Source organism: Danio rerio, chromosome 1, assembly GCF_052040795.2.
Source record: "Danio rerio strain M-AB ecotype USA chromosome 1, GRCz13ab, whole genome shotgun sequence".
Taxonomy (NCBI): Eukaryota; Metazoa; Chordata; class Actinopteri; order Cypriniformes; family Danionidae; genus Danio; species Danio rerio.
In genome coordinates, this window is record NC_141021.1 from 19,415,001 (window position 1) to 19,430,000 (window position 15,000).

At 35.7% G+C, this 15,000-nt stretch overlaps 3 protein-coding genes across 5 annotated transcripts in view; 2 read left to right on the forward strand and 1 right to left on the reverse strand.

The window, feature by feature from the left end:
- The window catches only part of tlr3 (toll-like receptor 3), a 5,284-nt gene extending 323 nt beyond the window's left edge, over nucleotides 1-4,961 (forward strand). Inside the window, 4 exon segments of the mRNA NM_001013269.3 lie at nucleotides 820-1,300; nucleotides 1,731-1,925; nucleotides 2,427-4,273; nucleotides 4,526-4,961. Coding sequence (NP_001013287.2) covers nucleotides 860-1,300; nucleotides 1,731-1,925; nucleotides 2,427-4,273; nucleotides 4,526-4,754 — 2,712 coding nt within the window. The 5' untranslated portion in view covers nucleotides 820-859 and the 3' untranslated portion in view covers nucleotides 4,755-4,961.
- Nucleotides 1-11,673, reverse strand: part of sorbs2a (sorbin and SH3 domain containing 2a) — a 152,662-nt gene extending 140,989 nt beyond the window's left edge. For both annotated transcript variants that reach the window (NM_001443154.1, NM_001443153.1), the window contains 2 exon segments: nucleotides 11,192-11,561; nucleotides 11,642-11,673. The gene's annotated coding sequence lies outside the window, so the exon portion shown is untranslated.
- The window catches only part of cyp4v2a (cytochrome P450, family 4, subfamily V, member 2a), a 12,359-nt gene continuing 4,462 nt past the window's right edge, over nucleotides 7,104-15,000 (forward strand). Inside the window, 7 exon segments of one of the 2 annotated variants that reach the window (NM_001077602.1) lie at nucleotides 7,104-7,319; nucleotides 7,749-7,861; nucleotides 8,515-8,600; nucleotides 9,582-9,772; nucleotides 10,440-10,509; nucleotides 13,111-13,237; nucleotides 13,320-13,493. In NM_001077602.1, the coding sequence (NP_001071070.1) occupies nucleotides 7,130-7,319; nucleotides 7,749-7,861; nucleotides 8,515-8,600; nucleotides 9,582-9,772; nucleotides 10,440-10,509; nucleotides 13,111-13,237; nucleotides 13,320-13,493 (951 nt within the window). In that variant the 5' untranslated portion in view covers nucleotides 7,104-7,129. 2 annotated transcript variants of the gene reach the window in all.

Below are 15,000 nucleotides of genomic sequence, written 5' to 3' on the forward strand. Positions count from 1 at the left end.
ATATGACAATGAGACAATAGCTAGTTTTCTCATAACTCACTTTATATATGAAAGTTTAAATATAGAACTATATACATAATGTTTATAGAACAGACAAACAGTATTTAAATAGTAAATATTAGTGGTTTAAACCAGTGTAGTAAAGTGCATTATACTAAAAATTGTTTACAACACTTTGTTAAAGGAAGGTATTCTACATGCAGTTTTAACTATGAACTGATAAAATGTAATATAAAATGCAGTACTATTCAGTTTTTACTATAGTAAACTGTAATGTATTGTAGTATATATACCTAATTGTAGAAAACTTAGCGTTTTGGTCATTTTTTTTTTAATATTACAAAAGTTGTTGTCTTAACAGAACAACTATAGTAGAATTACTATAATAATTTACTATCTTAAAATCACTATAATACTATAAAATACTGTAGTACTTCTCATGTAGGTTAAAAGCAAATTATAACTGCAGATACTGCAAAAATTTAAACAACAAACATTTATTTTGACTAACATTAGGTTAAAATTACTTTCATATATTTTATATTGCAGCATTTGCATTTTTTTACCTGATGTACTAAAATAACTTGTTAAATTATTAGTTAATTAATAAAATATTTAAAAATATTAGGCATAAATTATAGAGCAGAATTCTAACCAACTAAAATCAAACTGAAAAGAACTTGAGTGAGTATCTTATGACTTCCCCATGTGACAGGAGGCTCTGGTCTTTATTTATATTTTATGATTTTATTGTATATTTTTCTATCAATCTTTAAGCCTGTGTACTGTATGTCAACAATAAAGTTATGCTTTTTACAGATTGACTTAGAGGGGAAAAAACTTTGAAAGGAAGGAAAATATGGATCTAATGAAACTCATATTATTGCCCTTGTTCTACGCTTGTTTTAGTGCCCACTGTGCAGGCACTACAAATGCACGCAAGTCAGCTTGCATGATTAAGAATGCCAAAGCAGACTGTAGTCATATGAATCTGGATGCAATTCCAACGGACTTACCTACAAATATTACCACACTGGATGTATCTCACAACAGACTTAAAACTCTGTCTTCTCTACACATGTACACAAATCTGGTGAATATAGATGCGAGCTACAACTCTTTAGCTGGCATAGAAAAGGATCTCTGTCTTTCTCTGCCGCACCTGCAATTTCTTAATGTGCAACACAATCAAGTGTATTTGATAAGCGAAAAAAACCTGAAAAACTGTTTTCATTTGACACAACTTGACCTGTCTGACAATAAGCTGAAGCTACAAGGGGAGCCATTCTCTCTCTTAAAGGTATGTTTTTACATTGTAGATACATTGTCTAGCACACAAGAAAAATATAGATAAATGCATTAGAAAGTTTAGTTTTTTTTGTGCTTGTTTTATCATTTATTAACTATGTTTATAGTCATTTAGGCTCAGCTAAAATATGGTTATCTAGCACTAATATTTGCATAGTTCTTTGTGCAACCTGACTGATAACAATTTTATATGCAACTGAATATGTGAATATGGTGTGCCATTCTAATGAATGTTTTTTTCTTATTATTTAAGGATGTTTTAAGGATGTTTAAGGATTTTTTCTTATTATTTAAGAATAATATTAATAGTCTGATCAACATTGATAAGCCCATCTCTAGGTTCTTACACCAAAAATTACTTTTTCAAGTGTGTTATGGTCTTACAGATAAATATGCTTTATTAACATGTTCTTCCTTCATAGAATTTAACATGGTTGGATGTATCTCGAAACAAACTGACATCTGCTAAACTGGGAACAGAACCTCAGCTGCCAAACCTGGTGACCCTGGTTCTCTCTGGAAATAACATTAACATACTGCAAGAGAATGACTTCTCATTTCTCAGTAATTCTTCTTCATTTCGGGTTCTGATTCTCTCATCTCTGATTCTTAAAAAGGTAAGAGGAACCGAATGTGTCACGTCAAGCTGCTTTCACTGATTTCACATAAGAGTCAATGTTGTCAAAGTTAGTGTTTACTTACTTTGGAAAACTGCTAGAAACCCGACATTTTGCTAACCAGACAATTGGACTTTGCTCTAATGATGTAATAACTTTGAATAACTTTTGTATTGATAACCGACATTACCTGAAAACCCAATGGCAACTTGAATGCTGGTATGACATTAAAATATATCAATACAATAAAAGCATGCACAATACTGAGACTGTAGTTTGTTTGATATGAGAGAGGTTAAATGGACACATGGTTAGTCTTTCATATATTAGAATAATTATACACTATCAAATGTTAAATCTCTGCATCTTGATTATGTAAACAGTTGTAATCAAGAAATTTTCACGTAAAACTCAAGTGGAATTTTCTTGAAACCTTTCTAGCTTTACCATTCCTACTCCAATTCTGTCCTGTTTTTTTTTTTACTTGTTTTGGGAACATAGGTGGAGAATGGGTGTTTCAAGGCTATCGATACACTGTCTGACTTGGTGTTGGATAGCAGCAAGCTCACCTCTCAGTTTACCACCAGTCTTTTTGAAGAACTTGCTGACACAGCCTTGCGAAACCTTTCTCTTAAGAGCACTGAACAGGTGACACTGTCAAACACAACTTTCCAAGGTCTAGAGAAGACCAAGATCACAGTTCTGGACCTTAGTGAAAACAGAATTTCAAAGATTGTAGATGGTGCCTTTCAGTGGTTGCCCCAACTGGAATTTTTGTCTCTGGAGCATAACACAATTAGACACCTAACTAATGACTCATTCAGTGGACTAGGAAACCTAAGGCAGCTCAACCTGCGGAAAGCCCTAATTAAGAGTCATGCATCTTTACCTGTTATTGATGACTTTTCCTTCCAACATCTAGTCCAGTTGGAATATTTGTGTATGGCAAATACTGCCTTCCGAGAGTTAACTGAACAAATCTTTTCTGGCCTTCGGAACCTGAAGACATTGGATTTGAGTTGGAGCATCACAGGGATAAAGACAGTCACAAATAAAACCTTTGCTGGTCTGCAAGAATCTCCACTCCTTCAGACTCTTAATCTTACAGGCATGGGCATCAACAAGTTGGAGCCTGGTGCCTTCTCAAGTTTAGGAAATCTCAGCAACCTACTAATGAGTCGCAATTTTATCAATCAGCAGTTACAAGGGAATGAGTTCAAGGGCCTCTCTAACATTAAAGAGATTGACATGTCTATAAACCAGCAAAGTATTTCCCTCACCAATGCATCATTCGTTCATGTCTCTACATTGAGGACCCTAAAGCTAGGTCGTGCTTTAAAAGGGACTCTAGATATGGAACCATCTCCTTTCAGGCCACTTGTCAACCTCACAATCCTAGATCTCAGTAATAATAATATCGCAAACATAAATGCTGACTTGTTGGAAGGTCTGTATAATCTAAAAGTGGTGAAAATGCAGCACAACAACTTAGCTAGATTGTGGAAAATGGCAAACCCTGGTGGTCCGGTGCTGTTTCTGAAGGATGCTACAAATCTGTCGTATCTGAATCTGGATTACAATGGCATCGATGAGATTCCACCTAATGCTTTTCGTGGCTTCTCTGAGTTGCATGAACTAAGTCTTCGTGGCAATCTCTTGGATCAGTTGCATGCCTCTGTTTTTGATGACCTAAACTCTTTAAAATATTTGCATCTTCAAAAGAACCTTATAACATCTGTCCAAAGGGCTACGTTTGGTGTGCCACTGTCCAAACTGAAAGAACTTAACATGGACCACAACCCATTTGACTGCACCTGTGAGAGCATCCTGTGGTTCTCTGAATGGCTGAACTCCACCAACACCAGCGTTCCAGGATTTCCTCAAAGTTATATCTGCAATACCCCCAATGCCTACTTTAATCACTCTGTAATGAACTTTGATCCTTTGTCCTGCAAGGACATGACACCTTTTAAGGCGCTGTACATTTTGAGTAGTACGGCAGTGTTAATGTTGTTGTTTATATCCTTCCTGGTACACTTCCAGGGATGGAGAATTCAGTTCTACTGGAATATAATGGTAAACCGTATGTTAGGGTCGCTGAAGGATGCAAAAGTTACTGAAGGTAGATTTCAATTTGATGCCTATATCATCCACGCAGGTGAAGATAAATCATGGGTGGAACGAAGCTTGCTCTCTCTGGAGGACAAAGATTTAAATTTTTTCTATGAACAGAGAGATTCTACACCTGGACATTCTCGTCTTGAGACAATTGTTGATAACATGGTATACTCCAGGAAGATCATTTTTGTTATAACAGAAATGCTACTAAAGGATCCATGGTGTAGGCAGTAAGTAAAATGATCTTAATTATTTAAACAATAAAACAAATTTAAAAGGCATAGTTAAATGTATATTTAGTCACCATTAAATCAAATGCAATTTGCTGATCCTTTTCAGTTCTTAAAGGTGTAGTTTTGGATACTCAAAATAAAAATAAAACATTTTAACCATGTTTTCCCTGTTTCAAGTTACAATGCACAGGTATTTTTGAAAATTCAAAAGTTCAGAAGTGTCAATGTTTTCCTCTCTCAACTCTGCAGATTCAAAGCCCATCATGCACTTCATCATGTAATGGAGGATAACCGCGACTCACTGATCCTGATTTTCTTGGAAGATGTAACTGATTACAACCTGAATCGCTCTCTTCATCTTCGTCGTGGCATGTTGAAGCCTAAATGTGTCCTCTACTGGCCTTTACACAAGGAACGCATCCCAGCATTTCATCAGAAACTCCGCTCAGCATTAGCCTCTACAAACAAGGTCAACTAGAATTTTTTTCAATAAGTAGTGCTGTACATTTTTTGCTTTTAAACTGTCAAATTAATCGAATCGCTCCCATGATACTGAAAGTTTCACTACTTTATTTTCTTTTGTGGTCACAATTGCATAATCTCATTGGAAATCCAAACAAGACACTTATGCAGACAAAAGCCAACTGCCCTGGGTATAGCGTAGTTCACAAAAAAAAAAAAAAAACTTTTTAAATATCTGCCTGCAAAGTTTTGTGAACCATTGGTTGTTGAAAGGCTGCACGGTGGTGAAGTGAGTAGCACGTTTGCCTCACAGCAAGAAGGGTTGCTGGTTCGAGTCTCGGCTGGGTCAGTTGGCTTTTATGTGTTCTCTCTATGTTGGCATGGGTTTCCTCCGGGTGCTTTCTCCCACAACTCCAAAGACATGCAGTACAGGTGAATTGACTTGGCTAAAATGTCTGTAGTGGAGGTTGCAGCTGGAAGAGCATCAGCTGTGTAAAACTGGATAAGTTGGCGGTTCATTCGACTGTGGCAACCCCAGATTAATAAAGGGACTAAGCCAAACAGAAAATGAATGAATGTTTGTTGAAACTTTTGGAATTCAGGGATCAAGGTACAGTATATTGTACTTCATTTGTTTTCTGGGAAAAGTTCTGTTGCCTCCAAAAGGCAGAAGAACAAGAAGAAAAATGTGCTCATCTTCATCCTGTTTAAAAGTGGTTGTTCTTAATGTTTTTTTTTCACATTTTCTTCAATTCTGCAAGGGGTTCACAAACTTTCCAGCAGCATTGTACAGTATATATTTATTATTCCATTAAAATTTTCAAGGAACTATTTTTGTTTCCCAAACAAAAATAAAGTGGAGTAGTCAAGTCTGTTATTTAAACCATGCAGTATTTATGCTAAACCGTGTCAATGTAGGCCCTAAGAATGCAGTTTACCTATGTTAGAATGCTAACCAGTTAAATTGTACAAGGCAGCCACCCAGTGGTCGTTCTTAAAATTAAATCCACTCTGCCTTCCTTAGTTCACGGAATATTTCTTACCATCCAAGAATCATACAAACAATTTATTATAAACACATGCTGTAGAGCAGTGGTTTTCAAGCTTTAAGAGTGATTTAAAAAAGAAATAAAATCACCATGTGTAAAGAATGTACATTTATCATATTGCTATCAACTATTAAACACAATCTTGTAATGACTGAGATATTGCCATGTGTGATAATGAGCCCTTATCTTGCTTGTGATGTATTATAGGCCTAAATATTATATTGACTGTAATGTGTCAGTATTTTACAAGGAACCTTTTGAAGGAAGATTTTGATGAAATGAATGTGCAGAATAAAATAATAATTGTAATTGAAAATCTTAGCTAATCCCATGGCATAAGGGGTTGCACAACATCCAGTCATCATTAAACAGATGAGGAGCTCCTCTAAAAAACACTACACAGGTCTAAAAAAAAAATGGAAATGGAACTTGCCGATCTATTATATGAACATGATTGTTGTGTCAATTTATTTTGTGCTGACATTAACAACACATTGAAAGATTATATTCATAAATGGAGAGAACTAAAACCTGTCCCTGGCATTATTCCAACATATTCATTTTTGGCAAGATGCTCAAATTTACTTCTACCAGAACAGGCAAGTGCAATCAATGGGCTATTATATAAGCTAAATGTAGTATGATTTTTATGTTGTAGGATATAATGCAATATTTTCAGATCAGATCAAGTCACATATATCGGATACAAGAAACTACCTAACAACATGTATGGGACAAGTAATGGAGACTTTGGTTTGAAATGGAGAAAATTATAAGATTTATAATAAAGCATAGCCTATAAAAATAACCAAATGTCACAAATATTTAAATTAAAACTATTTTTTGTTTAAACAATTTTAAAGTTTTAATTCAACATAAAAAAAATACTCTCTATGAACTTTTATGCACATGGTCTCTTTCTCAGGGACTACAGAATGACTGAAGTTATCATTTTCTGGCAAACTAGAAAAAAAATGTCCTTTACAACATGGATGGATGGATGGATGGATGGATAGATGGATAAATAGATAGAAGTGAAAACTTGGAAGAGGGGACATATTCAACTGCTTAAGCCTAAGCACTTGAAGGTGATAGAGGACTGGACTGAGGGTTTACTTTACAAATATTTTGTTCTTTGCTAAAGAAACAATTAACTAAAGAAACTGAGAAACGTGCAGACATGAGCTTTTTACATATACCCATTTTTAGTTTTCCATTTCATAAATCTTGTGAAAGTTTCTGCAGTAGCAAGAGGAATTTTTGCCTGGATGATCCAAAGTCCAGTACACTATAGATTAAAACACTGGAGAGGTCATACAGACACAGACAACTCGGTGACAATATGGTCGCGTTTGTCGGCGTGTATACTTATGGGTTTGTGGCTGCATCAGTTTGTGTTATTTGCTTTGCATATATCACCTACCAGCTGCTGAAAAGCTATCTGCACAAATGGAAAGAGCTGAAGCCCATCCCGGGCATTGGAAACACATTTCCGTTTATCGGGAACGCGCTGCAGTTTAAATCGAACGGAGGTGAGAGGAGCTTATCTGTCAATTTCTTTTTTTTCTCAGCAACTCAAGAACATTTTGTCGTCATTGGTTAACATATGTAAAATACAAACTAATCCACGATAATAAGGTAAGATAAAATGATAATAAAAATGCAATTCTAATCAAGCACACACAAAAAAGTAATAAAAATATTCATTAGATTTGCTAAATGTTTTTTACGGTTATTGTTGCAGACAATTTATATGGGCTGAATTTAGACAAACTAATTTAATTTAGTAATGTTCAGTTTAACTTGTTTGTTTAAAGTCAGCCTGCAAATCTTTTGCAACCTTAAACAATTCAGTAAATCCAATGTGTTGTTTTATTCAGTGCAGTAAACCCTATAAAAATAGAACTTCCAAGAACTTGTTATAGTCTTTGTAATAGAAATTGTAATTGTAAATATTTCAGATTTCTTTCTCCAGTTGGTTGGATACACAACTGAATTCCAGAATTCTCCACTACTCAAAATATGGATTGGACCTATTCCATTTCTCATCCTATTTCATGCTGAGACAGTTGAGGTATCGTTCACTTGCCCTTACAGAAGACAAAAGGACACAAACACTCCTCTGTTATGTTTAGGATCTTTGACCTAGTGCATTTCATAAGAGAATGTTTGAAGATAAAGATAACCTTGGTAACAAGCTTATTTATAGGCACCACAAATTTGATGACTGCATTATGTAAAAGAAAATGATAGTGTATTTTATGCATGTTATCTTTATAGAAACTAATAAACATACTGTATAAGAATCATATGAAAGAATAGAGAATATATTCAAAGAGAATACAGTATTAAAGTCCAAGTATAAGTGCAAATCATGCAGGATTCACTGTATTAATATAATCAGAAAACACAATTAATCAGATCAAAACTAGTTAACTAGTTAGTTAACAGTTAGTAACAGTTAAGGGGAAAAAAGTGTGTCTTGTCAGAGGAGCCATCATTTTAGTTAATTTCAGCAGTCATTACTGGAAAATAGATTTTAAATGTTTAAAAACAGAAAGCTTTTTATGTGTTCAGTTTTAATTTACATGACAAGAACATCTCTATAGGCTTTTGCATTAACCAAGTGGTACCACTCATTTATACAAAGGCAATTTTACAAGCTTTGATGGTTTATTTTTTTCTTTTTTTATATATTGCTTTTGGCAAATCCTACTACGTATACAGACAGTCCTAAATAATCCTGTTCACATTGACAAGGCCTATGCATACCAATTTCTGCACCCCTGGCTAGGAACAGGACTACTCACAAGGTAAGCTCTTTACTTAATACAAATAATTTCTACTCTTAATAAAATGATAGACATATATTATTATGACCTTGCATGTTATTTGCAAATATCTATAAAGAATACACATTTATAATTTCATGTAAACTCAAATGAAAACATAATATTTCAGTCAGGCTCTTTGTAAATATTACCACAGCATTCATTTTAGTGAAACATAAAATATGTTGCTCTAGTTACATTCTGTTGCACATTTCAGATGACAAATCCACTAGAGGACACTGTTTACATTTTTAATTCTATTGTTATGACTTTGCAAGTTATTTTCAAATATCCATAAATAATATTGATTTACAATTAAATGCAAACTCAAGATGAAACTTGTAATTTTAACCAGGCTCAGTGGAAAATGTACCTCAGCCAACATTTTTTGCTCAACATAAAATGCTGCTCCATGTACACTTTGTTGCACATTTCAGCAAACAAATCCACTAGAGGGTGCTGTCTACATTTTTTTGTGTGAATCTCAAATCATTTTACTTATGGTACATGTCAAATACATGTTCTTGTACATGCTCACATGAAGGCAGGGCTTGTTGTACAGCTCACATAGTAAACCACTGACATAAATGCTTTCGTAAACCCAACCCTTTGTGTTTTCAAAAGCAAACATTCACGCTTTGACCACATTCAGCTTTATTTTACATTGCTTGATCTCTTTTTATGGAACTGAGCTTCACTAGACTTGAACCAGAGCACTCCCCATCAAAACACAACATCATACAAAAATGAGCCACTATACTAAGAAATCTGATCATGCCAGAAAAGCAGGCTGTATGGCCAAACTGCAGTCAAATGTGTGTTCAAGTGTTTGTGGTTTCGCAAAAAAAGACAGCTGAACCAATGATGAGCCTGGGTAGCATTATTTGGATTGTTCATTTGCTTGCCGCAGAACCACAGGTCAAACATAGGAAATACATTCATTTTTATTTTTCCTTTGGTTAGTACTGGGGATAAGTGGAGACGCAGACGCAAGATGCTGACTCCAACATTTCATTTCTCCATACTAACTGAGTTCCTGGAGGTGATGAATGAGCAAGCAGAGGTGCTCATAGAGAAACTAGAGAAGCAAGCCGGAAAGGGCCCATTTAACTGCTTTAGCCACATCACTCTCTGTGCCCTTGACATCATCTGTGGTTTGTGTGATTTTTATAATATAATATAATATAATATAATATAATATAATATAATATAATATAATATAACATAATATAACATAATATAATATAATGTATTTTATAGTAATGTTTAAAGGTTTTCTTAAACAATTTGTTTGCGTGTTTAGTTCAACTAAAATGTAAATTTACTCACTCATACTCAACATTTCAAACCACTTTTGTCATTCTGTATATTTATTCTGATGAACTCTAAAAAATCCTTATGAAGAAAGCTGGAAACCTGTTGCTATTGACCTCCATAGTGTGTTTTTTTTTTCTACTATAGAAGTCAGTAGTTACGGGTTTCCAGCTAATTTCAAAATATCTTCATTTGCGTTTAACGGAAGAAAGAAACTCAAACATGTTTAAAACGGGATGGGGGAGTAAATGATGACACAGTTTTACATTTTAGTGAACTCTCTTTAATGGTTTAGTATAGTGAGAGGATCACAAAATTAATCTTTTAGGAAAAAATATATTCTGAATTATTGTAATTCAAAATTATTGCATTTTGGAGTATGTTTTATGACAAAATACTCCAATCTTGTGCATTTAAGTATTCTACATTCCATTCTTTTGTTTTATTTAAATTGCAATGTAGATGTATTAAGTAGCCTATCAAATTAATAAACTAATTACATTTCAGAAACTGCCATGGGAAAGAGAATCTATGCACAGAGCAACTATGACTCAGAGTATGTGCGCACTGTGTACAGGTAAGTGGGTTTTATTATAAATTAAATGGCCGGGACATGTAGGGTGGATAACAGATGTATGGTTGTACATTTGAGTTCAAATCAATAATAGTTTGTAATGTGCAAATGTCTGTGTGTGTTTAACGGAGTCATGCGCTTTTATGCCATGGTCATGTTTGTTTGAATGGACTAAAGGCCACAATGGAAGACTGAATCTTTATGTGAGTTGATCCAGGGTGAAATATTTCAAAGTAATTCTAGATTGTATTATTAATTAAAAGAAATAAATATAAAGTAAACACTCTCTTTTTTTGTATCCAACTATTTAACGGAGCTGTCAGCGATTTCTGGAAAGCTTTAATGATCTGTGAAAAGCACTAAATCAAACGTACCCTTGCCCAAACGTATTAAACTCTACTAAGAAGCTTAAATGTCCACATTTATGCACAAGATATGCAATTCAGGCAAAGTCATGTTTTTTTCGTGTCCTAAATCTTATAGGACTGTCTACTGTTGGATAAATGAGGCATGCATTTTCAATTTGACAACTAAACATTCTGAATAAGCACTTGTCAGTTTGTCTGGTCATGAAACATCCGACAACTAATTACATGTATTCTGGTGCTTGTCTGCTTTTGTTGGCATCTGTCAGAGTGCTGTAAATTGGGCTTGTCATAGCTGAAGCAAAGGAAAATTAACTTACCCTTATGTTGTTCATCTTCAGAGCTCAAATGAAGATATCAAATCCAAGAAATTTTGGCCTAGCATTTAAAGTTTATTTACCCAGAGCTTTGACTCTTCCAAAGTTCATAAAGCCATAAAAAAAAGATTCATAATAACCAAAGTTTAATAAAAGTCTTCTAAAAAGACAGTCACTTTTTATCAGGTCTGTCTTAATCTGTGTGTGGAGTTTTAAGTGTTTTCAAGCCACAGTGGAACAAATTATCATAATTTATGAGATTTAGTATGGTAAATTGAGATCACATCCTTGTAGAACTCGCGATTACTACTTGTAAACTTGGAGTTTTCTGAATTGGTGCCACTTGAAGTCTAAAGGCATGAACAGAACAGAACAGAACAGAACAGAACAGAACAGAACAGAACAGAACAGAACAGAACAGAACAGAACAGAACAGAACAGAACAGAACAGAAAAGTACATCATGTGTTGCCATCTCAAAGTGATAGTATTTACAACAAAGCATGAAGCTTTTATCTCTAACCCTAATAAGGCACACCTGAACCAGCTAATCAAGCTCTTCAGACTCGTTAGATAGCACTCACCTGTTTTATTCACCTTATATTCTCTGCCGACGAGCGGGCGCTGCCATTTGAATCTTTTTGGCTTTTTGACTTCCGGTCTAATTCACTTCCATTCATTTTTTGACGTTAAAAACTGCTCATTACGCTGCTTGGTGTAGCAATTTGATATTTTCTTCTTATATTATTATACTTGGTCTGTATAGTCATGCAAACATTTGTTTGTAGAGCAAGTAGTTTGACCGTTTTCTGCCATTTATCATTCCTAGTCATTTCTCCCATAGGCGACTGAATCAGAAGTTCTAAGACAATCGCGAAAACAGGCGCATTGCCACATTTTAGAATAAGGTCAATATGATGAACAGATTTAATTCACGCTTTTATTCACCTATAAACATTAGTCAGCAAACAAAAACAGAGGTTGAATCATGTCTGAATGTTAAGCAAGCATGCTAGAGCTGGGACCAAACTGAAATACACCTAATATTATTTGCTGTTCACGGTTTCAGTGTGAAGACTAAACACATGTTCAATTAATAGTATGACTCATAAGAGAAGTCCCAAAATGGATAAAACCTCTCAATTCATATATATTTATAATATGATCTTTTGATGTATAAAGTGATTCCAATAAAAAAATCTTCATTTAAGGGTGTGTGGTGGCTCAGTGGTTAGCACTGTCACCTGACAGCAAGATGGTTGCTGGTTCAAGTCCTGCCAGTTTGCATGTTCTCCTCGTGTAGGCGTGGGTTCACTCTGGGTGCTCTGGTTTACCCCACAGCCCAAACTCATGCTACAAGTCAATTGAATAAACTGAATTGGCAGTAGTGTGTGAGTGCATGTGTGAATGTCATAGTGTACAGGTGTTTCGCAGTACTGGTTGTGGCTGTAGGGGCATCCGCTGCGTAAAACATATGCTGGAATAGTTGTCGGTTCATTCTGCTGTGGTGACCCCTGAAAAAGGGACTAAGCCGAAGGAAAATGAATGAATGAATATCTTCATTTAATTCCAAAGATGATTTAGAACAGGGGTCACCAATCTCGAACAGGGGTCACCAATCTCGTACAGGTGCCCTGCAGGGTTTAGCTCCAACTTGCCTCAACACACCTGCCTGGATGTTTCAAGTATTCCTACTGTAGTAAAACCTCGATTAGCTTGTTCAGGTGTGTTTGATTAGTGTTTGAGCTAAAATCTGCAGGACACTGGACCTCCAGGATCAAGTTTGGTGATTCCTGATTAAAAGTAAAGTCCTTAGAGTGAGTAAATAATGATAGGATTTTCATTTTAATGTGAGTTTTGTTGGTATTCTAAACAGTCTATTTCTTTTGATTCTATTTTTATTTGCATTTCTGTTTGGTGCAGAATGAGTGACATCATCACCAGGCGGCAGAGGATGCCTTGGTACTGGCCTGACTTTGTGTATAACTATGTTGGTGAAGGCAGAGAACATAACCGTAGTCTGAAGATCCTCCATTCCTTCACAGAGAGTGTGAGTGTCTTTAATGTGCTTGTCCACATTCATTCAAGTAATTTCCTTATTCTGATTTGTCATGTGTTTTTCTATCACACAGGTGATCAATGAGAGAGCTGAGTACTTATCTTACGTTGAGTCCGACAGCGAATCAGATCAGGGGATGAGGAAAAGGCGGGCTTTCCTAGATATGCTGTTGAAAACAAAAGACGAGGATGGCAAAATGTTAACCCATAAAGATATCCAGGAAGAAGTGGATACATTTATGTTTGAGGTAGAAGCTGTTATAGGTGGGGTTTCATTTTGAGGGGTACAAAAAAAGGGAGCAAAAAATAAATAAATAGATTCTCTAAAAATATGTTAGGTCTGCCCTCATACAATGTAAGCTCTTGGACCAACTTGTCTAAACTAAAGCTCTCTAAGATGTTTTCCATTCAAGACAGGGTTTGGACAATGAAACTGAAACACTGGCAATTTAGTGTTGGAGGTTTCATGGCTAAATTTGACCAGCCTGATGGCCAATCTTCATTGATTTCACATTCCACTAGTAAGAGCAGAATGTGAAGGTTTAATTAGCAGTTTAATAGTACATAAAGTCTTTGTGATGTATCAGGAGCCACAGTATCCAGGGTAATGTCAGCATACAATTATGAACCACATCCAACAGCAGTAACTGGGGATTCAAGAGGAAGCTGCCCAACCCACTGCAAATCTCAATGTGCACCTTAACTCTCCTGTTTCCACAAAAACTGTTCATTAGGAGCTACACAGGGTCAGTATGCATGGCCCGGGCAGCTAAAGCCAAACCTTTGGTCATTTGTGCCAATGTCAATCGTCTATTTCAATAGTGCCAGCAGCGGAAATCTTAATCAAACACAAGAAATCTTGGGTTGTGGACAATGTAAAACATGTATTGTTCTCTGGTGAGTCCACCTTCACTGTTTTTCCCACATCCAGGAGAGTTATGTTGTGGAGAAGCCCCAAAGAAGCGTACCACCCAAACTGTTGCATGCCTAGGTTGAAACAATAGGTGGATATTGATGGTTTGGGCTGCAACATCATAGCATTCTATTGTCTAATACTTGTGCTAGATAAGCCCATCACTGCCAAGGACTACAAAACCGTTCTGGAGAAGCATGTGCAACCAATGGTTCAAAATGGTTGTATCTTGAAGGTGGTGCCATGTATAGGATCATAATGCACCAATATACACGGCAAGACTGGTGACAGAGTGGTTTGATGAACATGAGAGTAAAGTTGAACATCTCCCATGGCCTGCACAGTCACCAGATTATAATTATATTAATATTATTGAGCCACTTTAGGGTGTTTTGGAGGAGCAAGTCAGGAAACATTTTCCACCACCAGCATCATGTAGTGACCTGGGGTCTCACGTATGAAGACTTGCGTTTATTTAATACTAAAACATTGCGTACACACAAAGCCGTAAATATGCGTACGCAGTAAAAAAATTCAGATATATGAAACACTGCGTACGTGAATCCCACACATATTCTCTTTGTACATCCAAATTAACGTGAAACTGAGTGCATTTGCAGGATCGCAAAACCCCTCCCTCCCTTCTCCCCATTTGAGCCTCACATATTATTTGCACATTTATTAAATGGAAGTGTTTCCAATTCATGTATGCAAATTTGTCTTTAGATGGCGCCTTTATAGCAATGTGCGTGCAGTAGATCGCTCCGATGACATTGGGAAAACCGGCGATCGCAGCAAATTGTACTTTAATGTTTGGCTGGTCAACTGCACGGTATGGAAAC